This window comes from Leuciscus leuciscus (assembly GCF_965113295.1).
Source record: "Leuciscus leuciscus genome assembly, chromosome: 14".
NCBI lineage: Eukaryota > Metazoa > Chordata > Actinopteri > Cypriniformes > Leuciscidae > Leuciscus > Leuciscus leuciscus.
The window spans coordinates 4,824,296-4,847,045 of NC_138738.1; the positions used below are offsets into that span (position 1 = coordinate 4,824,296).

Here is a 22,750-nt window from a genome sequence, read left to right on the forward strand (position 1 = left end):
ATGTTGTTAGGACTAATTCACCGTTCACCACAGTAGCTAAATAAACACAAGAAACCCAAACAAGTCTAGAAACAACTGGCCAAAACTCCATGCTGGACGTCCAGCGTGAAGAAGTAAATAAACTCTCACAAACGCTTATAGTGCCTCGCCACATTTGAGAGTAAAATCAGTTTTTCCAGAATACAACACTTCACTCAAAGTATAGAAATTCTAAAAGCTTCAATTGTAAATGTCAGCAACATGTGTTCAGCAGCTGGTATAAATGTAGCAGTGCCCAAGGCCAAATCCTGGTCTGAGTAAAGTCTAATTTTCTCTCTCGCCCCCTACAGCGCTGTACACTAATACTTACTCTGTTTCAACTCTGTTCGTAGTGGAGGAGATGCAAACGCTTCATAGTGAATACACCATGTGTGACAGCTACATCTGTTACGGCTGTGTGGTTCAGCTGGTATGCACTGACTCAGGAGTGGCGCTGCCACCAATGGTATGCAAGTATAAAATGTTTTTCTTTCCATTACATGTCAAGTCACCTTTATATATGTAGCACTTTATAAAAAAAAAACTGTGATGAACAAGAAAATAATGATCAATAATGCAAATTCAATTCTGTTGTAAAGCAGCTCTAAAAAAGACAATAGTATCATTATTCAGCTCAAGTCAGTTCAGCATTGATTCAGGTCAGTTCAATAACTGTTAAAGTCACCAATAATGAAATAAGTTCTATTAAGCTATAAACAGCTTTACAGAAGGCAATATTGTTGTTATTCACTTCTGAGTCCGTTCAGTGTTGATTCAATTTAGTTCAATAAGAGTTGATTCAGCTGCATAAAACACTGGTGTCCTCATCTAGCTCAGTTCAGTTCAAGTTTTGTTCTAATACAATTGTGTAATTTCAGTCGAATCAATAATATTACTGAATATTAAGTGCAAAAGCCTTGCTGCCACTTAGAACACCCTTGCAACCTCATCGCAACACCCTAGCATTATGGCTACAAGTGTTGTACAGGTCAGAAAATATTAAAATCTAGTTGATTTTACAATTCTGTTAGGTACTACAGAAATTGCACACCTTAAACTGAAAACTTTTTTAATGGGATATTTTAATAAGTTTCCTGGTGTTTAGTTATTTTTAATGTGTTCACAAAATCTTACTAGAATGTACTTGGTGCTCTACTGCATGCTAACAAAGTGTAAATAAAACTATGCTTTTTTTTTTGCTTTTTTTGTTGCTTTTTTAAACTTGTTGAGTTGAATCTGCATGTTCTGTGTATTTTTAATGTATATATTTTTTTTCACCCATGTCTCTGAAGTCTGTTCTGTACAAATTTCCATCCCTGTGGTGTTTTTTGGAAGCTGGTCTGCTACCAACCTGCGCCACAATTTGCTGATAAAGCACTTGATCAAAATGCCAAGGACAACGTTTAAATACCACATTTAGCAGACTAGCAAACAGAATAGCCCTTCACAATGTTGTTTTAGTTGTTTGAAATCGCTGACTGGTTTGTTTTGGTTTGCAAGGGTGTATTTGAAGCCCTCATGCAGCAGGATTTTTGATCCCCGAGCTGCAGTTCTGGAGGAGTGTGAACAGTCAGGCATATTGTGCAGCACACAGATGTTGCGGGGGCCAGTCGAATGAGACCAGGTGCATGGTGCATGATAGAAGGGCGATGAATCTTTTTTTTTTTTTTTTTAGGTCTGCTCATATCAGATTTCTGAGAACGAAAAATGAAGAGGACTTTATACTCTTAAAAATAAAGGTTCCAATCACAATGGTGTCATAGGAGAACCATTTTCAGTTCCCCAAAGAACCTTTCAGTGAACAGTTTTTAAAATAATGTGAAGAACAATTTTAATAATCTAAAGAACCTTTTTCCACTATAAAGAACCTTTTGTGGAATGGAAATAAAGATTGAAATAAGCCAAAAGGCAGTTATTTAAAATAACTGTTTTCTGTTTTAATATAATGAAATTCTTTATTTATTCTTGTGATGCAAAGCTGAATTTTCAGCATCATTACTCCAGTCTTCAGTGTCACATGATCCTTCAGAAATCATTCTAATATGCTGATTTAGTGTTTAAGAAATATTTCTCATGATCAGTGATAAAAAAAATAAAAAAAATGTTGTTGTTGTGGAAATCATGATAAATATCATTCAAAGTTGTAATATATATATATACTACTGTTAAAAAAATTATAATACTATTATTTAACAAGGACACATTAAATGAATAAAATCTGATTTCAAATCAATGCTGTTCTTCAGACGAAAATGTATCATGGTTTTCACAAAAATATTAAGCAGCAAAAATGTTTTTCAACATTGATAAAAATAAGAACCATTATTTATAATTGAGCACCGATAATAATTGATAATTGAGTAGCAAATCAGCATATTAGAATGATTTCTGAAGGATCATGTGACACGGAAGACTGGAGTAATGATGCTGAAAATCCATATAAACGTTTCTTAAGAGAACTACCATTGTCTCTTATGATTGAATGCTTCTGTACAAGCCATAAGTATACGATTTCAATTTCTTTTTAAACTGAATTAAAAAATCTAAAACTTTCAGAAGCAAGAATGAGAAAAGGTTGAGGCTCACTGTTGCTCTGTTAAAGTTATGTTGTGAAAAAGGTCAGCTGTGTGAATAGCTACCCGATGTGCTTTTCTGTCTTTGCAGGTAATACGTAAGGTGAACAAGCAGCATGTATGTCTAGACGTGGATGAGCCCGTGTCTCAGCTTCATAAATGTGCTTTCCAGTTCAGAGACAGCAACCACATTTACCTCTGCCTGTCCAATGAGAAAATCATACAGTTCCAGGTGAACACAGGCAATGGCATTTAATTAAAAGAATAGTTCACCCCACAATGAAAATGCATTTACTCACCCTCATGTGATTCCAAACTTGTAGGCCTCTCCGTGTCCTAAGGAAAGTAATAAGGTGTTATTGAATGATGGATCCTGTTGGACCATCATTGGAACAGAGGTGGTTGAATACACCTTCAGTGAGAGTCTAGCCTGTCACCCGACCACCATCAGCCCTGTGCCTGTGATCAATGGACTAGAGGTCAGAAATCAAGCACTCAATGATGTTTCTTCATTACACCTCTTCAAATTTAATTTTAAAGATGAATTCAAGAGAAATCGAAGGCTACACAATTCAGTGTTCACTGGGGTTCTATATAGGGTTGTTGAACTATTAATGCCAAACAGGTTCTATAGCAGGAGAATGATTGCATAATACTTTTATTTCTAGTGATCAAATGTTTACGAGTTCTCTCTAAGAGTGTAATTTAATATCAAACTGTAAATATGAGCTGTACGTTCAAGAAAATATGGTTACTTAGCTAAACAACACTAACAAGTGTTCATGGTTTTTGTGATTTAGCTAAATGGAGGGGGACATGTGGCCATGTTGGAGCTTCACGGAGAAAACTTCAGTCCACACTTAAAGGTCTGGTTCGGTGACATGGAGGCAGAGACCATGTTCAGGTTAGAATTTATCATAAATAGCTGGATTAAAGGTAGGGTAGGCAGAGAGGCTAGCAATAGCGAGCTAGCTTTGAAACCATAAGATCTTTATTTATAAGTCTACACTATGTAAACAGCTAAGCTACTGTCACACAATTTAGCTGGTAAGATTGCTACTACTTTTATTTGTTATTCCGGTAACACTTTACAATAAGGTTTAATTTGTTAACTAACATGAACTAACCATGAGTTTGTTAATCTTGGTTAATGTTAGTAAATAAAAAATACAGTTGTGTATGTTACTTCACAGTGCATTCACTAATGTTATTATACAGCTCTGTCGAATACTTGATTCTGATTGGTCAATCGCGCCATCTATATGTTATTCCCCAATCACAACCGCTCATCCGTGTTACTGAAGTCAGCAGCGCTATACGCTTGCTAGGAGCGCTTTTTCTTCATGGAAATTTTGTGTTTGGTGAGCTAAAAAAATATTAAAACTCAGTCAAATCAATATTTTGTGTGTCATCCAGTATCGCAGACTCGCTCTCTCTTGTCTCATACAAACCCAGCTGCTGCCATTTTGCGACTATTGTTTTGTACACTGTTGGATTATAAGATACAAACAGGTACGATTTTAAAACGGTTTAATCTGAAATCAATATCTCTTATTTCCATAATTACTTATGTGGTGAAATGCCATGTAATAAGTGGTATGACTGTACCGGATCCCTTAAATGTCCGTCTAGATTGAACTTGCCGCGCTGCAACTGCTCTCTCCGCAGAAGCTTTGCGTTTAAAGAGCTAATTGTGTCTAATTATTTATTTATGTGGCAAGTAGCCATGTAATAAGCGGGAATATGTACATCCAGCTGGTTGTTATCTCAGAATAAACCCCTTCAGGGTGATGCAAGACCCCTCCGCTGATCGACCTGTCAGGGTTTATTCTGAGATAACCGGCTGGGTATACATTATCCCTTACTTAAAAAAATACAACTTTTAATTTTAATAATGTTTTAGTAAATGTTGAAATTAACATTAACAAAGATTAGTAAATGCTCTAGAAGTGCAATTCATTATTAGTTTATGTTAACTAATGTAGTTAACTAATGAAATCTTACCATTACTCCTCAAAACTGTAGATAAAAACAGGAAAACTTATTCAGGCTATTTGAGTCAGAATACGACATGTTTTGTGAATGTGCTACTCTTTTCAGGTTATGACTTCCTGTTGTAAACCACAGAAGGTCCTGTGTAACACAAGATTAGGGTCTGAAGTGTTCCTCTACAAAGCACAGATCTCATCATTTATCATAAAGCACAAATGTCACAAGGAAGGATTGGAAGGAATTCATACACACTGAAACAACAGAATGTTACAGAATGTGGTTGATGTTTATTGTGCTAATTTGAGACTAGTTATTGTACCAAAACAGTATAAACCACTTGAGGTCATAATTACAGTGAGTTTATCACAATATATGGGGTTATAAGTGCTTAAAACATGGTATACAGTTTAAAACACTGCCCATAGTGGCTTATTGCTGTATAAATCAATGCAACAGCAAAGTGATAAAGACAACAGTTTTCAATAAACAATTTATAGTAATTATCTCAGTATTCACTAAATATTGCAGGTCAATGGCTGAAACCTTCAAGGCAAGGCACCACATTTGAACAAGATAATTGATTTGCATTGCAAGTTTTCTTAAATGTTATGTTTAAATATGTAAATGAGGCATTGTCTAATTAAATCTGCACTAAACTGCATGCATTTCCAGAGCAGAAATCTGAACATTGGATGAAGCTATGTTCAAAATTATCGTTTCTTTTTGTTGACATATTAGAGTTAAATGTTTTTTATTATCAAAAAATAATACTGTTATTTAGTACTGTTAAAAATGTTATATGCACAAACCCCTCAAAATATAGACCTGCAAAGCGTGGCATAAGTAAGTGCAACTGAAGTGGAGATTTCTGACTCAGTGCATTATGAATCAATGGTTTTGCACTCCATGGGCTCTATCTCGCACCCAGCACAATTGACTTTGTGACATACACTTTGCTCCTCTCATCTACACACAGACGCAGCAGTTGCCATTTTTGCAACCCATACATAATTACAAGTAAAAATATTCCACATGAGGGAAATCATTGTGGTGTCCATGACGATGTGAAAAATAGGCATAAATCTAGCTTACACATTTACCAAAATTATTATACGCCTGTTTAACCGAAGCTAATTTGGGTGGGTTTCTCCTATCCCCTTACAATGTCACTTCTCTGTCTTTTACGGCCCTGACGAGAACGTCGGTCTCCTCGGCTGTGAACCGCTCCTGGCGTGCGCCTGGCAAATCCGCCGTTATAATAGCAATCTGCCATGGAACAAGCGCGCCTGCTCTTAAAGGGAATGTGAGATGTCGCTCTGATTGGTTTATTTCACGTTACGCCCAAACCACACCTATGAATAATGAAGCTACTTCAGACCAACCCATTTTAGATTTGCGTCGGACGCAAGAGTCATTTATCCCGCCGGTATAATAGCAACAGCGCCCGAGAGTTACTTGCGTTTTGCGTTTGATACTTGCGTTTCTGATAGTTAAAATAGGGCCCCATGTCTTTTTAAAAAAAACATGCCACATTAGTACTGAAATAAACTGATGTGCAGATACAGGCATGCAGATATTTTTAAGTGGCTTTGAACATTGCTCATCCAATCATTAACTATTTTGGAATCATTATCTATTTTATAAATTGAAATTAGTCACTATGTAGTAAATAATACAGCACAGCACAACTTCCTACTCATACTAAACTTTTCCCTGTGCAATAATTTTGAGCCCCTTTCACACAGCGCGTTGATCCCGGGAATTGGCGTAAAATTGCCAGGGTTCGTACGGTCATGAAAAACCTGGAAAAGTCATGGATTTTTAAAATGGCAATTTCCAGGCCTGGAAAAGTTTTGGAAAATGAATAAACTCATAAAGTTTTGGAAAAGTCATGGAAATTTGTTTTTCAAAATATCTGTGTACTTGAATTTGTTTAATTAATAAAATTGGGGAAACAAATTGCAATACTTTTTTCGTTTTACTGTGCGTTCACACCGGACGCGAATAGCGCGTCAAATTCGCGCCTTTTTGTATTAATGACGTTTTGTATTAATTGTATCTTGATTTTAAAATGTTTCATTAACCAATTGCTTAATAGCCTAAATAAAAAGTAAATAGCAGAAAATAGATAATCACGACACAGAGGCGCCGGAGTGAACTGGATCATCCATGAACCGAAACTCAGCGTAAAAGGTAGCCTACTCGCCTCACAGACCTAAACAAAACTGAAATAGGCCTATATCTATTATCTACAGAAATATCTACTTTTAAACAGAACAATTCAAAACAAAATAAAACGATGTAGCCTAATCCGTATGAAATGTGCATTTCTCTCCGGCGTGTTCACTACTAAGAAGATCGCGAGTCAGTCAACTTCGTCTTTGCAGTCGAAACAGAAAATACTTGTTTATTAATAAACAATTAAAATTGAGAGAGAGAGAGAATATAAGATTAGTTTGACTAATTTTGAGGACTTCTAATGATCTGTTAACAATCTCGTTTTTTTTTTTTTTTTTTTTTATGGCGTTTATCGCATTTTGGAAAAGAGCTCTTCAAGCACATTTAGATTTTTCATCCGCTACTAACGTTACCCGCCCACAAGGAGTTAATTAACATGTATACACAGATGTTTTATGGAAAACTATGTCATGAATATTTACCTTTAAGTCATGGAAAAGTCTTGGAAAAGTCATGGAAATTTAATGGTAAAAATGTGTACGAACCCTGAATTGCTAGAGTGCCTTCTGTGTGAACACAAACACGTCCCGGGATTGATGCTGGGATCGATGCCTGGATGGGGACCTAGTAACATTGCCGGGATCAGACAGGAGTTATCACATCCTGACGTCACCTGTCTTTACGGGATCTTTACGGGATGTGTGTGAACGCACTCACAGATTCCGGAAAATCACTGACAGTGTGAATGAACCAAAATCAAACGATCCCGGGACAAATCTCGGGACACATTATCCGTACATTTTCCAGAATCTCTGTGTGAAAGGGGCTTTAGTTTGTTGTATCCACCTTGCCAGGGCTCCAGGGATGCCGTGGTGTGACATTCCTGTCTCAGCAGGCTGGAGGGGAATGATGGTCTCTCTCAGGTCCTTGTAGGGAGGTTCTTAGAGCTGTAGTCAAGTGTCAGGAAGGTCAGCGGGTGATCTGCAACTGAAATGACTGCAAATCAGTGAGGTGTAACTTCATCTTAAGTTACAGGAGGAAAACAATGAAATAATACTTTTAATACTTCAAAGTTTGACAGTGATTGCACTCAATATATATAATTATTATTGTTAACTAAAACTACTAAAAACATTTTAATTGAAATAAAGCTTAAATAAAATAAAATATAAATATTATTAAAAATTAGACGTTGCCTTGACAGAAATAAGTTAAGTTTGAAGCACTAAAATTATTAACTTGAAATAAATAAATACAAACTAAAAAAATAATAATAATAATAAAATCTAACTAACTATATATTTTTACAAAATGCACAGTTGAAGTTGAAGCACTAAAATTATTAACTTGAAATAAATAAAAACAAACTAAAACTAAAAAATATATATATATATATATATATATATTTTTTTTTTTTTTTTTAACAAAAATGCACAATGGAAGATAAGTGTATTTAATCAAAGTAAACATGTAAATATGACACTTTGTCCATCTCAGGTCCTCTAGGTCTTTGCTGAGTGTCGTTCCTGATGTGTCTATATTGAGTGGCGAGTGGAGATGGATGAGACAACCAATCACAGTGCCCTTATCTCTGATCCGATTTGACGGGCTGATCTACAGGAGTTCATACTCGTTTACGTACACACCAGAACACAGCGCCCCCTCTCAAGCAAACGCTACAGCGGAGAGAACCGCAGACTCGGACTCCCTCATAGACACCATACACCAGGAGTTCACTCGGATGAACTTTCACCTATTTATGCAGAGCTGAGAACACACACACACACACCTTGAACCAAGGATTAATCCAGGCGAATATTTATGTCAGATTATGTCCAGCCCTGGTTCAGACTCTACTCTCTTGTTAACACTTACGCTAACGAGAAAAACTCTCCCAGCATGGAATCACATGAGCTTACACACTAGAGACAGCTCTGATGGAGCGTTTGACTATTATGAATGCACAAGATCCATGTATTGAGGCTGTGGAGAGAGCCGAGTCAGTCTGAAATAAAGTTGGAATATAGTTCATTAGCTTCATGACATCTGTGAATTTCTCCATCGGTCAATGGATGCTTATGTCAGAGTGTGTTGTAGCTGTAGTTCACTTTAGCAAACCTTTATGTTTTCTATGCCTTGACAGTAAAGACATTTATAATGTTACAGAAGATTTCGGTTTCAAATAAATGCCGTTCTTTTGAACTTTTTATTCATCAACAAACCTTTACAGTCACTTTTGAGTAATTTAATGAATCCTTGCTAAATAAAAGTATATATATATATATATATATATATATATATATATATATATATATATATATATATATATATTTTAGTACTAACCCGAGACCTTGGACCGGTAGTGTATATGAATGTACAATTCGTCAAGTATGAGATGTATAACAGAATTTAACAGAAATTATGTTGTTTTCATCAAGAAGTGCATCAGTGCAAGAGTCCAGCACTCTGTAAAGTCTCCTCCAGAACATTGTAAGGTCTGGACTTCTTCATGCTCCCTCTTAAACATTCTTTCACAGTTTGAGCCTGATGAATCTTGACATTGTCATCCTGGAATATGGCTATGATGTGTCTTCCTACATGGTTGTTCAAGAAATGAAGAGCTACACACTCCATCAGTTAGGGTTAGAAGAACTATTGCCAAAAATATAACATGGTAGAAACAATAACGACTGCAATAATGATCCAGTCATAGACTGCTTATTTAAATCCAAACATCAACTTTTTTTTTTTCTCCCGGGCAGTGTATTTAAAAAATTAGTTTTTTTTTAAATGGGTCTAAATATTTATCCATTTTACATTTGATTATACTTGTTAATTTGTGACTGCGTACAGGGTTTTGGACCCCGACACTTTAAACTATAACAAACACCAGTACTACAACAGAATTGCTCATACAGTATCTAAAAAACAGTGATCCAGTAATGTATTTGACGTTATTATGTCGTCTATCTCGACTCACTCTGCTGCTGATATCTTTTACACAACGCAGCACATAACTTTACACAAAGCGGCTATTATACAGCATCACTACCACATCCAAGATCATCTTCAAAGGATGAAAGCTTAGAACATACTCTATAAATTGTGTTGAAAAGTGTGAAACTGTGTCTGCGCATATTTTTTAGGGGTCTTAGAGGTCTTTGGCTCGTTTCCTCCTAATTACTAAAGAAAATATGCGTGAGAGGGACCGGCACATCGGCACATCAACTAATCTTTATCATGTGTCCACCATTGCCAACGGGCCCCTGGAATTTATTTTCACATCAATCCATTCCACTCTGAGACGAGATATGAAGGGACCTATTCTTCTATCTGTATCCGTTCTTCACACCTCTTATGTAACAGGACGGATAGTATTCAATACCATAAAAAGGAAATTTCTTTCAGCTTTTGCTTCCTGCTTGAAATGAAACTCTCTGAGTGGCTTAAACTTAAACTTCGGGCATGTGTACGTGGCGCATCAACAGTCTCCTTATGCTCGGAGCATAAAGAAACCTCTGTCCCTTTATTTTGGCCAAGCATTTGTCTAATATATCACCACTCTCCCATCATTCCACCCCGATCGGCCTTCTGCTCCAATCAGTGAAGTGATCTAGCCTGTGATTGACAGCTCATTTACAGCTCTGAGAAGGGCCCTTTAAGGTCTGAGAAGCCGGTGCCTGGGCAGAGAAGATGGGAGAAGCATGAAAAATATGTTTGTACTCATTGTTCCGAAGGACTTGTGTGTTCAGGGGCCAAATGTGAGCCAATTAGTGCGTCAAGGTAGAGTACAGTGGAGTGGACAGATTTGGAATAGATCAAACCCTTTGCTATGGTAAGAAATGGATTATTGTAAATGCTTTGAAGGATTTGCCATGTTTGACAACATAGAATTTTCTTTAATATTTCTTCTTCCTGAACATTGCACAAAAGCAAAACATGTGCAACGAATAGTTCAGACTTGAAAGTCAGTCTGATTTCAAGTGAGGTACTACATATAATATATTTTTTTAAATGATAAAAAAATGACCATAAAGACATTTATAATGTTACAAAACATTTATATTTCAAATCAATGGTGTTCTTTTCAATTCTCTATTCATCAGAGTATCCTGAAAAAAATATGGTTTTGTACATTGATAATAATCAGAAATGTTTCATCTTATTACAATGATTTCTGAAGGATCATGGGACACTGAAGACTGGAGCAATGATCTTAAAAATGTATTAGTAAATGTTGGAATTAACTAACATTGACTAAGATTAATAAATGCTGTTGAAGTATTGTTCATTGTTAGTTCATGTTAACTAATGAAACCTTATTGTAAAGTGTTACAAAACCACAAAATTATGTAAGTTAAAAAAGCCACTCAAGTCTGTGCGTTACCGTGATATTACCATTGTACTGCTGTAAAATCACTGTAATGCACAGCCTCTTATGGCTTTTAAAGGGTTAGCTCACCCAAAAAAAAAAAAGAATAAAAGCCTAAATTTAATCTGTTCATCATATAAAGCAATCATGTCTCTTCAGAAAATCTGGACTAAACTGCTCAATTCATATGGATTAGTTTTATGATCTCTTTATGAACTTTTTGTTCATAAGTGTCAATGTAGTAGTTGCGTATCTGTCAATGGAGGGACAGAAATCGCTCAGATAAATAAAAATAAAATCTTCATTTGTGTTCCGAAGATGAACGAAAGTCGAGTTTGGTGAGTATTAATGATAATAATAATATTCTATTAATGAAAGAATTTTCATTTTTGGGTGAACTATCCCTTCAATGCCTATTAAAAGCAACGTTTCTCTATATTTTAACTAAGCCATTCATAACTCATTCTTGTGCACCTGCAGGACATATTATGAGTTAATAACCCTACTTTATTAGCAGACATTGTGTTTGAACTCAATATACATTTAGTCCTTATTATCTTCATTTATCAGCATGACTGGTGTGTATGAACCACATGCAGTTCACTATTAACATACTACTTAGGTTGACATGACACCCTAGAAAATGTAGTGACCGATTCCAGATGTTTGCCAGATTTTACAAACAGACTAGATGACTAGACAGCAAAGAATGAGGCACATTTGCCAACAAGATGGAGACACTAACTTAGAGAAAGCCTTAAATGTGGTCATGGTGTGATTTCAATGCACACTTTAAAGACTTTTAGAGGATATTGAATGAATTAATGCTTGCTTTTTAGTAACTGCATTTATTTGACATCACATGTCACTCTAAGGCCCTGTTTACACCTGGTTTTGGTGTTACACAGGTGTAAGCGAGGTCTAACACGTTTTGAGCTTGTCCACTTTCCTCCACCCCCAGAGGTTGAAAATGTATTCAACCGGATTGCTTTTGTAGTGTAAACGTTTATGTGGTCGAATCCGTTCATTCAACAGCCACAAAAGACACCTACTCTCCACCTACTGACCTAATGCGCGCCAGCCAGACGGGGTTTAAACTTTGTCGGCTGGAGACCCAAGGTTAGTTTGAAGACGAAAAACGTACCAAACACAAAGTTCTCTCACCATTCCTGATTTCTAACACACATTCACAGTGTTCGGCTGGTCTTGCGTCTGTCAGAGCAGAAATTAAAGCTGATGCTCTCTGTATGTTTCTCAGTCGTCTACCGTCAATTTCAAATGTAAATTGAGAGAGCTTATTTTGTCCATTAGATGGAAAGATCTGAAAAACCCATACATTTACCCACCCATAGACCCTCTCCTTGAAGAAATCAGGACAGAAGTGGTTGAAAGTGGACAAAAGAGATGGATTAAAACATCAGGTGTAAACAGGAAGGCCTATGTGTCTCCCTCGTAAACTTGTGATCGCTCAAAATGCATCTTAATAGGTGTAAACAGGGCCTAAGTGTGAGATGGAGTCTCTCTTTGTTCTGACTGCATGAGAACCTGGAAACGGTCCATTCTAGAAAGCCCTTCTGCCTCCGCAGGACGTCTGTAATGATGCCTGACTTGAAGGGGAACCAGCTGACCTCGCATCCTTCCGCCATCCGGAACAGAATCGCTCCCTACAGCAATCCCACAAATGTTCCATGTTGTCAGAATGTCTTAAATCCAAGTGGATCAAAAACATGGGCGGAAAGCCCAGAACTTTGTAAAGAACACTGCTTTGTTCATGCAGAATGAGAATATTTTCCAGCATCCAAGTTTTGTTGAAGAGCATACCTGGTGTAAACACCAGCATTCCCATGTAATCAAGACAAGAGTCTGCTCTTTTGAGATCTCATTTCAGTGTCAATGAAGTATTAGAGGTTTTTTCTAAAAATGTATGTAAAGAAATAAACATAAATGAGACAACTGTTGACATCACTCTTAAAAATAAAGGTTCTTTATTGGCATCTTTAGTTCCACGAAGAACCTTTAATATCAATGGAACCTTTCAATTGCACAAAAGGTTCTTTATAGTGGAAAATGGTTCCTTAGATTATTAAAATGTTCTAAAAATGTTCTTTTATAAGAACCGTTTACTTAAAGGTTCTTTGGAGAACCACAAATGGATCTTCAATGGTATCGCTGCGAAAAAAACAAACTCATTTTGAGACCTTTATTTTTAAGAGTGTACAGAAAAAGGGTAAAGATATTAAAATGAATGTGGATATCAGTGCAAATAATTTAGTCTTGGAAGAATTTGATGAGAAATGTTTGAGTTTTCGGACTTCTGACTGCAGACTTGGTCTGATCGTTTCTGGTAAGTGTCCTGCATGTACATTTAGGGGCTACTCTATCTGGCAGAAACAAGATATTACATGCCATTTGTGATTTTCCTTTCCTGTGGGTTGAAATGAGATTTCAAGGGAGAAACATCTATAAGTCCAGAGCAGAACCTCATCTCTCAGCATGGCTCTCCTTTCCTTGTACCTCCTCTTTGCGGCAGTATGCTGGTATTCCTGTGGGAATCTCTTTCCTCTCAGAAAGCAGGTTTCCTTTCAGAGTCAATAAGCCTTTCTGCTCAGACCCCAGCCCAGCGTGTGCACTCACATGTACAGCAGTGTGTATGCGTAGGTCTGACCGGCAGCTGTGGGTGTGTGGGCTCTTAGGAGCCACTTGTTTGAAGGGTTGGAGGACATTCCACCATCAACTGCTTTGTTCACTAGCACAGAATGATGAGAATACTCCATTATTTAAACTACAGATTAATGTAGCCATCAAACATAAAGCAAGCATCACTATTATTGCTCCTACAAAAGATTGGGTTTGATATTTTGTCTTTTTTTGGGGTATTTTATTCATATAAAACTACTACTGCTTCTGTCTTGATAATAGCACATAACTTTGATTTTATCAAATGCAGCAAAATATTAAACTATGATTTAAACTTGTTGCAGCAAGACACATTAAACCCAATTATTGACACCAAGCACTACATTTTAAATGTTTTTAAAAAAAATTATAGCTATTGCATAAGGCAATATTTTCGGTTAATAATGAATTATTGTCTTTTTGCTCAAACAAGAGGACGCATACACAACATTACGACATCAAGACAAAAAAAAAGAGAAAAATGGAGGATAATAAAATAATAAATACTGCTGTCAAATTGATTAATCGTGAATGATCACATAACAAAAGTTTGTAAATATAATATATGTGTTTATATAAATATAAATATATGCATCCATATTTACATCCATACATACACACACAAACATACACACTCACATTATGTTAGAGGCGATTAATCGATTTGACAGCACTAATAAATACATAAACAGGGTGGTTAATTATATATGTATACACAGTATATATATGTATACATACAAACACACACACACATGGATTGGCGACTCTTTTAGAAATGCATAAAGAAACTTTTTCCACGAGCCACAATATGGATCTCAAGCTTCAGAGGATGGACCAAGAGTGAATATTTTCCCATTCCTGTTATCTGAAAAGCATGACCATATTATTCACTTTGGAACCAAGTATAAAGAGTCACAAGTGAATTGTGACTATGCCCAGGACATGCTTGTAAAACGTAATCTTTCATTTAATGTTTATTTCCCATACTCCCTCATAGCCAAAAATAATATGACTGAATATTCCAGCTAGTGCAGAATGTTTGCACTGAAATTGTCCATTTAAGGCAGTTAAGTCGCAATCTTACTTCGGTGTTTTCATAGTAACCTTCCTCAGCTATTATTCTAAAAATAAAATCCTAATTATTTAGGTATGCAGAAACTGAGAATCATCATCAGACACCAAGATAAAAGACGGAAACCTCATACTAGCCCAGCCAATTAGTGTCTGGGGGTTACATTTCATTTCATTAGTGGTGCTTGCTAAAGCAAACATCACTATACTGTTGCTCATACGTAAGCTTAGGGAACTTGGCACATTGGAAATGAATGATATTGTTGAAGGAGAGGTGTGCTATTACTTATACAAAAAATCTAAATTATGTTTTTCTACTGTCAGTCAGTCAGACAAAAAAAATAAAAAAAATAAAAAATAAAAATGAAGACTTACAATGAAGGAGGGACGTGAGCTCTAATGAAATGGGCTTGAAGTTCGGTTCTTTTGACAACAACTCAGAATACCCTAGCAACCACCCAATCACCTAGCAACGTCATGACAAATCCCCAGAACACTCTAGAAACTAGAAACACCCTAGCAACCACGAACCCCCTAGCAACTACCTAGCAAACACCTTAGCAATTACCCCACAGCAAGACTCTTAAAGGGATAGTTAAGCCAAAAAACGAAAAAATTCTGTCATTAATTACTTACTCTCACGTTGTTCCAAACCCGTAAGTCTTTCAATCATTATTGGAACACAAATGAAGATCTTTTTGATGAAATCTGGTTAATTCTCGTGTGTTACGCAGCACGTTTGAGCTTCAGCAAGAACCAATGAGGTTCATTCTCATGTTACGCAGCACGTTTGAGCTTCAGCGAGAACCAATGAGGTTCATTCTTGTGTTACGCAGCACGTTTGAGCTTCAGCAAGAACCAATGAGGTTCATTCTTGTGTTACGCAGCACATTTGAGCTTCAGCAAGAACCAATGAGGTTCATTCTCATGTTACGCAGCACGTTTGAGCTTCAGCAAGAACCAATGAGGTTCATTCTTGTGTTACGCAGCACGTTTGAGCTTCAGCAAGAACCAATGAGGTTCATTCTCATGTTACGCAGCACGTTTGAGCTTCAGCAAGAACCAATGAGGTTCATTCTTGTGTTACGCAGCACATTTGAGCTTCAGCAAGAACCAATGAGGTTCATTCTCGTGTTACGCAGCACGTTTGAGCTTCAGCAAGAACCAATGAGGTTCATTCTTGTGTTACGCAGCACATTTGAGCTTCAGCAAGAACCAATGAGGTTAATTCTCATGTTACGCAGCACGTTTGAGCTTCAGAAAGAACCAATGAGGTTCATTTTCGTGTTACGCAGCACATTTGAGCTTCAGCAAGAACCAATGAGGTTCATTCTCGTGTTACGCAGCACATTTGAGCTTCAGCAAGAACCAATGAGGTTCATTCTCGTGTTACGCAGCACGTTTGAGCTTCAGCAAGAACCAATGAGGTTCATTCTCGTGTTACGCAGCACGTTTGAGCTTCAGCAAGAACCAATGAGGTTCATTCTCGTGTTACGCAGCACATTTGAGCTTCAGCAAGAACCAATGAGGTTCATTCTCGTGTTACGCAGCACATTTGAGCTTCAGCAAGAACCAATGAGGTTCATTCTCGTGTTACGCAGCACGTTTGAGCTTCAGCAAGAACCAATGAGGTTCATTCTCGTGTTACGCAGCACATTTGAGCTTCCGCAAGAACCAATGAGGTTTGTTCTCATGAGTCAAGCAGGTTTGGTTGAGCTTCTGTTTGTTCGCTGATCAATGTTTAAATGTAAATGATGAACAGATTTAATTTAGGGTTTTATTCAAAGTGATTGAGTCTCTTCAGAAAATTTGGACTAAACCACTCAATTCATATGGATTAGTTTTACGATCTCTTTATGTACTTTTTGAAGAGTCAAAGTGGTAGTTGCATAGCTGTCAACGGAGGGACAGAAAGCTCTCAGATTTCATCAAAAAGATTTTCATTTGTGTTTCGAAGATGAACGAAAGTCGTACAGGTTTGGAACAACATGAGGGTGAGTAATTAATGACAGAATTTTCATTTGAACTATTGAACTATAAGTCTTTAAGCAGCACAACAATCTCAAATCTACAGCATGTGGGCAGGAAAGCCTTTACGTTCAGCACACAACCTCAACATCCATAAAAACCTCATGAGAGAGCTGAAATCTGATGATTTTAAAGAAAGCTGCGTAAAATCCCTCCTCCATTGCAAGCCCATCACACGGGCGCCACAGTGAAAGCGCTGGAAGAAAAGGCTGCCATTGTGTTAATGAATAGAGGCCTGTAATATGCCCCATGCTTTGACATTTCTATAAATTGAGAAATGATGGTTTATAAAGCTTATACGTTTGTTTTCACAAGTATTTGGTCTAGAATTAAGGCTCCTCCGAGGACCTCAAGAGCTCAACAATGCAGTGTTTGTCTTTGCCTGGCCTAGTGGAAATGACTAAACAGAAAGATAACCTCTAAACACTTCATTATTACCCATCACTGTGCTTTCAGTGCTACCGTTTGGGCTTCAATCTTTCAAGCTAGGATAAACTGTCCTCCATCAGCTGTAATTGTGAAGCTCAGAATTCCTGTTTGTGTTTAACAGTGTAATGTGATATATGGGGTAAAATTCAATAAGATGAGGAATTTCTTTTTGATTGGGAGGAACCTCATTCCTAATCACTGCAGAGAACAGATAATCTTTTCAACACAGGACAGATTGCCCTTTATTGCTCTTCACAAGCACAAACATGTACTACAGCACCATCTGCAGGCGATAGCCAGAAACTGCAACATTGTCCAAAATCTAAATGGACAAGGCCATAATGGCAGTCAACAAAAACGCAAATAATCTAATTGTATCAATCAGGGCTGCGTTTCTCAAAAGCATACTGAGCTAAGTTGAGACCATAGAGATCATTGGAGCCTGTGGTTCTACAATCTACTTAGAGTAACAGTCCAGTTATTTCAAAGTCTAGCACTAATATTAACCACAGTGTTGGTTTAGTTACTCTAAAAAATTCATTCATTACTAGCTACTACTTACATCGTCAACAGTGTAATTAGATTGGTGTTCTAATTACTCTCCCTAAAAAGAATTGGATTACTTATTACTTTAAGTTACTTGTATAAATCCCATATCAACCTCAGTTGGGGAGGTATGGGGGGGGGTCCCGGGGGGTCCCAGGAATCCATTGTTCAAAACAGATCATCTGACCTTTGACCTATTTAGGCCTATACTACAGTAAAGCAGTGATTGGTTAGTGATCAGTTAAGCAATTAGTGTTTGCACATGTGAGGAGTGTGTCTGTGTGACCTGGTGAATAAGTGTAGCATTTTGATTGGTTGTGTTTGGAAAAAGAAAGCAAATCACTTCCTGATAGATTTGTGTGCTTTAGGTAGAGAATTGTGTGTAGTGTTTTGAAAAAAGTGTTTAATGCAATTGAAAACTGAGTCAAAGGCTGAGAAAAAGCTTATGGTTTTGGAGATTTGGTATGTAGTTTTGCACTTTGAGTGAGAGGTTTCAAAAATCGTGTGACATGAAAAGATTTTGTGTGTAAGCAGTTGGAAAAAACTGTAAATGCTTTCAAATAAACAATATAAAATTGCATAATTTTTTCTTGAACAGACCAAAATATAGAGAAGGGAGAAGGATATAACATATGTATACTATGTGTGTGTGAGTGTGTGTGTGTGTGTGTGTGTGTGTGTGTGTGTGTGTGTGTGTGTGTGTGTGTGTGTGTGTGTGTGTGTGTGTGTGTGTGTGTGTGTGTGTGTGTGTGTGTGTGTGTGTGAGTGTTTCAGTGTCTAACACTTGATGGCTGCTATGTTTAGTCCTCGTCGTTGGTTAGGAACCTGGGTGTGTGTGTGTGCTCTTTGATACCAATCTTTCATTTGAAAGTCACATGTCTAGTATCTGTAAAACCGCATTTTTCCATCTTAAAAATATATCTAAATTGTCATATGCTCTCAATGACAAATGCGGAACAGTTAGTTCATGCGTTCATGACCTCAAGGCTAGATTATTGTAATGCTCTACTGGGTGGTTGCCCTGCACACTTAATAAACAAACTACAGCTGGTCCAAAACGCAGCAGCTCGAGTTCTTACCAGAACCAGGAAGTATGACCATATTAGCCCGGTTCTGTCAACACTGCACTGGCTCCCTATTAAACATCGTATACATTTTAAAATATTGCTGATTACTTACAAAGCACTAAATGGTTTAGCTCCGCAGTGCTTGAGCGAGCTCTTAACGCATTATAGTCCTTCACGTCTATTGCGTTCTCAAAACTCCGGCCAGTTGATAATACCTAGAATATCAAAATCGACTGCTGGCGGTAGATCCTTCTCCTATTTAGCACCAAAACTCTGGAACAGTCTTCCTACCATTGTCCGGGAAGCAGACACACTCTGTCAGTTCAAAGCTAGACTAAAGACACATCTCTTTGACCTAGCATACACATAACACATTATAAACTTCTATAATTCAATGTTAGGCTGCATAGATCAGGTCATCCGGAACCGGGAACACTTCCCATAAATCCTGATGTACTCGTTACATCATAGAAGAATGGCATCTACGCTAATTTTACTGTTTTTGTTCATCCCGAGGTTTTCCCGCAGCCTGCCGGATCCAGATCTGATGAAGGACCTGCGCCTGGACACACTCTCACACACACACACACACACACACACACACACACACACACACACACACACACACACACACACACACACACACACACACACACACACACACACACACACACACACACACACACACACACACACACACACACACACACACACACACACACACACACACACACACACTCCAGATCTGACGAAGGACCTGCGCCTGGACCCGATAACAACGCAGTGCTGAAGTGCCAACTAGTCTCTCCCTATGGAGGATCCCTTTACCACTCTACAGATAAAGCGTTTCAGGAAAATTTGTTTCGCGTATCTACCCCGAAGTGACAAAATAAAATAAAATACAATTCTGTATTAAAATTTATAAGGAAAGAGCAGTACTTTGTTTAGCACATACTATATTTATTTATTTATTTTTAACAGATTGCCTGTGATGACTGTGGGCGATGGTTCCACTTAAAGTGTGTGGGCAATCCATCCACAGAGGATGAATACAAATGTACTTCTTGCAATAAATAACTAAATTATGAAGCCATTGTTTTTGGAGTTTGTTTGTTTTTCCCTTCATTTTCCCTTTGGTTAAACCTACTCGAAAATCAGTCTTTCAAAATAAGCATCATTTCTTTCATAAAATGTGACATTAAAAGCACCTGTGACGTGATCAGAATCAGAATCAGAATCAGAAAGAGCTTTATTGCCAAGTGTGCTTGCACCCACAAGGAATTTTTCTTGGTACTGAAGCTTCCAGTGCACATATACAAATACAAATACAACAAGAAACATAGTAATACAAATTCTAAGAATAAAATATATAAAAAAATAAAATAAAATAAAATAGTATAAAAAGTAAAAAAAAGGGGTCACAGTTGGGTTTAGTCTGAATAAACATTTACAGATTATGAACATATTTACAGTATTTTGAGAAGTATGAATAATATAAATATAAATATCACCTGAGTTAGAGAATATTACACTAGACAGTGGGAGTCTAGTGCATGTTACAGATTATGAACATATTTACAGTATTTTGAGTAGTATGAATAATATAAATATAAATATCACCTGAGTTAAGAGAATATTGCACTAGACAGTGGGAGTATTGCACTTGCAGGCATATGCCTTGGGGGGCATGTTAAGTGTTCAGAAGGGAAATGGCCTGTGGAAAGAAACTGTTCCTGTGCCTGGATGTTCTTGTGGCCAGTGATCTGTGTCGCCGTCCTGACGGTAACAGTTCAAACAGGGGGTGTCCAGGGTGAGTGGAGTCTGTGATGATTTTACCTGCTCTCTTCCTCACTCTGGAAGAGTACAGGTCCTGGAGGGTTGGCAGGGGGGCACCAATAATCCTCTCTGCTGTCCGGACTGTCCGTTGTAGTCTCCTGATGTCCGATTTGGTAGCTGAACCAAACCAGACAGTGATGGAAGTGCTTAAAACAGACTCAATGACGGCTGAGTAGAACTGGATCAGCAGCTCCTGTGGCAGATTGAACTTCTTCAGCTGGCGAAGGAAGTACAGTCTCTGCTGGGCCTTTTTCACAATGGAGTCAATGTGATTTGCCCACTTCAGGTCCTGAGAGATGGTAGAGCCCAGGAACCTGAATGACTCCACTGCTTCCACAGTGCTGTTCATGATGGTGAGAGGGGGGAGTGCTGGGGATTTTCTCCTGAAATCCACAATCATCTCCACTGTTTTGAGCGTGTTCAGCTCAAGGTTGTTATAGCTGCACCAGACAGCCAGCTGTTCAACCCCCAGTCTGTAAGCAGACTCGTCACCATTTTGGATGAGACCGATGACGGTGGTGTCGTCTGCAAATTTCAGGAGCTTGACAGAGGGGTCTTTAGAAGTGCAGTCATTAGTGTACAGGGAGAAGAGCAGTGGGGAGAGAACGCACCCTTGGGGGGCGCCAGTGCTGATGGTGAGGGTCCTGGATGTGAGCTTCCCCAGTCTCACTCGCTGCTGCCGGTCTGTCAGGAAGCTGGAGATCCACTGACAGATTGAGGATGGCATGGAGAGCTGAGTCAGTTTGGCTGTGAGAAGATCAGGGATGATGGTATTGAAGGCCGAACTGAAGTCCACAAATAAGATCCGTGCATAAGTCCCAGGTCTGTCAAGATGTTGCAGGATATAGTGCAGTCCCATGTTGACTGCATCATCCACAGACCTGTTTGCTCTGTAAGCAAACTGAAAGGGATCCAGAAGGGGTCCAGTGATGTCCTTCAGATAGGCCAACACCAGTCTTTCAAACGACTTCATGACCACAGACGTGAGAGCGACAGGTCTGTAGTCATTAAGTCCAGTGATTTTAGGTTTTTTGGGAACCGGAATGATAGTGGAGCGTTTGAAGCAGCAGGGAACTTCACACTGCTCCAATGATCTGTTGAAGATCTGCGTGAAGACTGGGGCCAGTTGGTCAGCGCAGGCTTTTAGACAAGCAGATGAGATGCCGTCTGGGCCTGAAGCTTTCCTAGTCTTCTGTTTTTTGAAGACTCGGCTCACGTCCTCCACACAGACCTTAAGCTCAGGTTGGATGGCAGAAGGGGGGAGGAGAGGGGTTGCAGGAGGTGATGGTGGATGTGTGAAGTGCACATCAGAGCGGGTGTGAGGTGTGAGTCTGGGCTTCTCAAACCTGCAATAGAATGCATTGAGAGTGTCAGCCAGTTGTTGATTCTCCACAGATCGGGGGGATGGTGATTTGTAGTTGGTGATGTTCCTCAGGCCTCTCCAGACTGATGCCGGGTCGTTGGCTGAAAACTGGTTTTTCAGCTTTTCAGAGTAGCTTCTTTTAGCAACTCTGATCTCCTTTGTCAGTCTGTTTCTGGCCTGGTTATACAAGATTTTATCCCCACTTCTGTAAGCATCCTCTTTGGCATGACGAAGCTGTTTGAGTTTCCCAGTAAACCATGGTTTATCATTAGTGAATGATAAGAATGTCCTGGTAGGAATGCATGTATCCTCACAGAAACTGATATATGATGTTACAGTATCTGTGAGCTCATCCAGATCGGTGGCTGCAGCTTCAAAAACAGTCCAATCAGTGCAATCGAAGCAGGCCTGTAGATCCTGCTCTGCTTCGTTGGTCCATCTTTTTACAGTCCTTATTACAGGTTTAGCTGATTTCAGTTTCTGCCTGTAGGTCGGTATAAGATGAACCAAACAATGATCAGAGAGCCCCAAAGCTGCCCGTGGGACGGAGTGATACGCATTCTTTATCGTGGTGTAACAGTGGTCCAATATATTACTGTCT

At 38.3% G+C, this 22,750-nt stretch overlaps 1 protein-coding gene across 1 annotated transcript in view; it reads left to right on the top strand.

The window, feature by feature from the left end:
• The window catches only part of rbpjl (recombination signal binding protein for immunoglobulin kappa J region-like), an 18,170-nt gene extending 9,231 nt beyond the window's left edge, over positions 1–8,939 (top strand). The window contains exons 8-12 of the mRNA XM_082136431.1: positions 372–484; positions 2,683–2,823; positions 2,915–3,070; positions 3,392–3,495; positions 8,259–8,939. Coding sequence (XP_081992557.1) covers positions 372–484; positions 2,683–2,823; positions 2,915–3,070; positions 3,392–3,495; positions 8,259–8,532 — 788 coding nt within the window. The 3' untranslated portion in view covers positions 8,533–8,939. The remainder of the gene's footprint in view (positions 1–371; positions 485–2,682; positions 2,824–2,914; positions 3,071–3,391; positions 3,496–8,258) is intronic.
• The last annotated feature ends 13,811 nt before the right edge of the window (positions 8,940–22,750 follow it).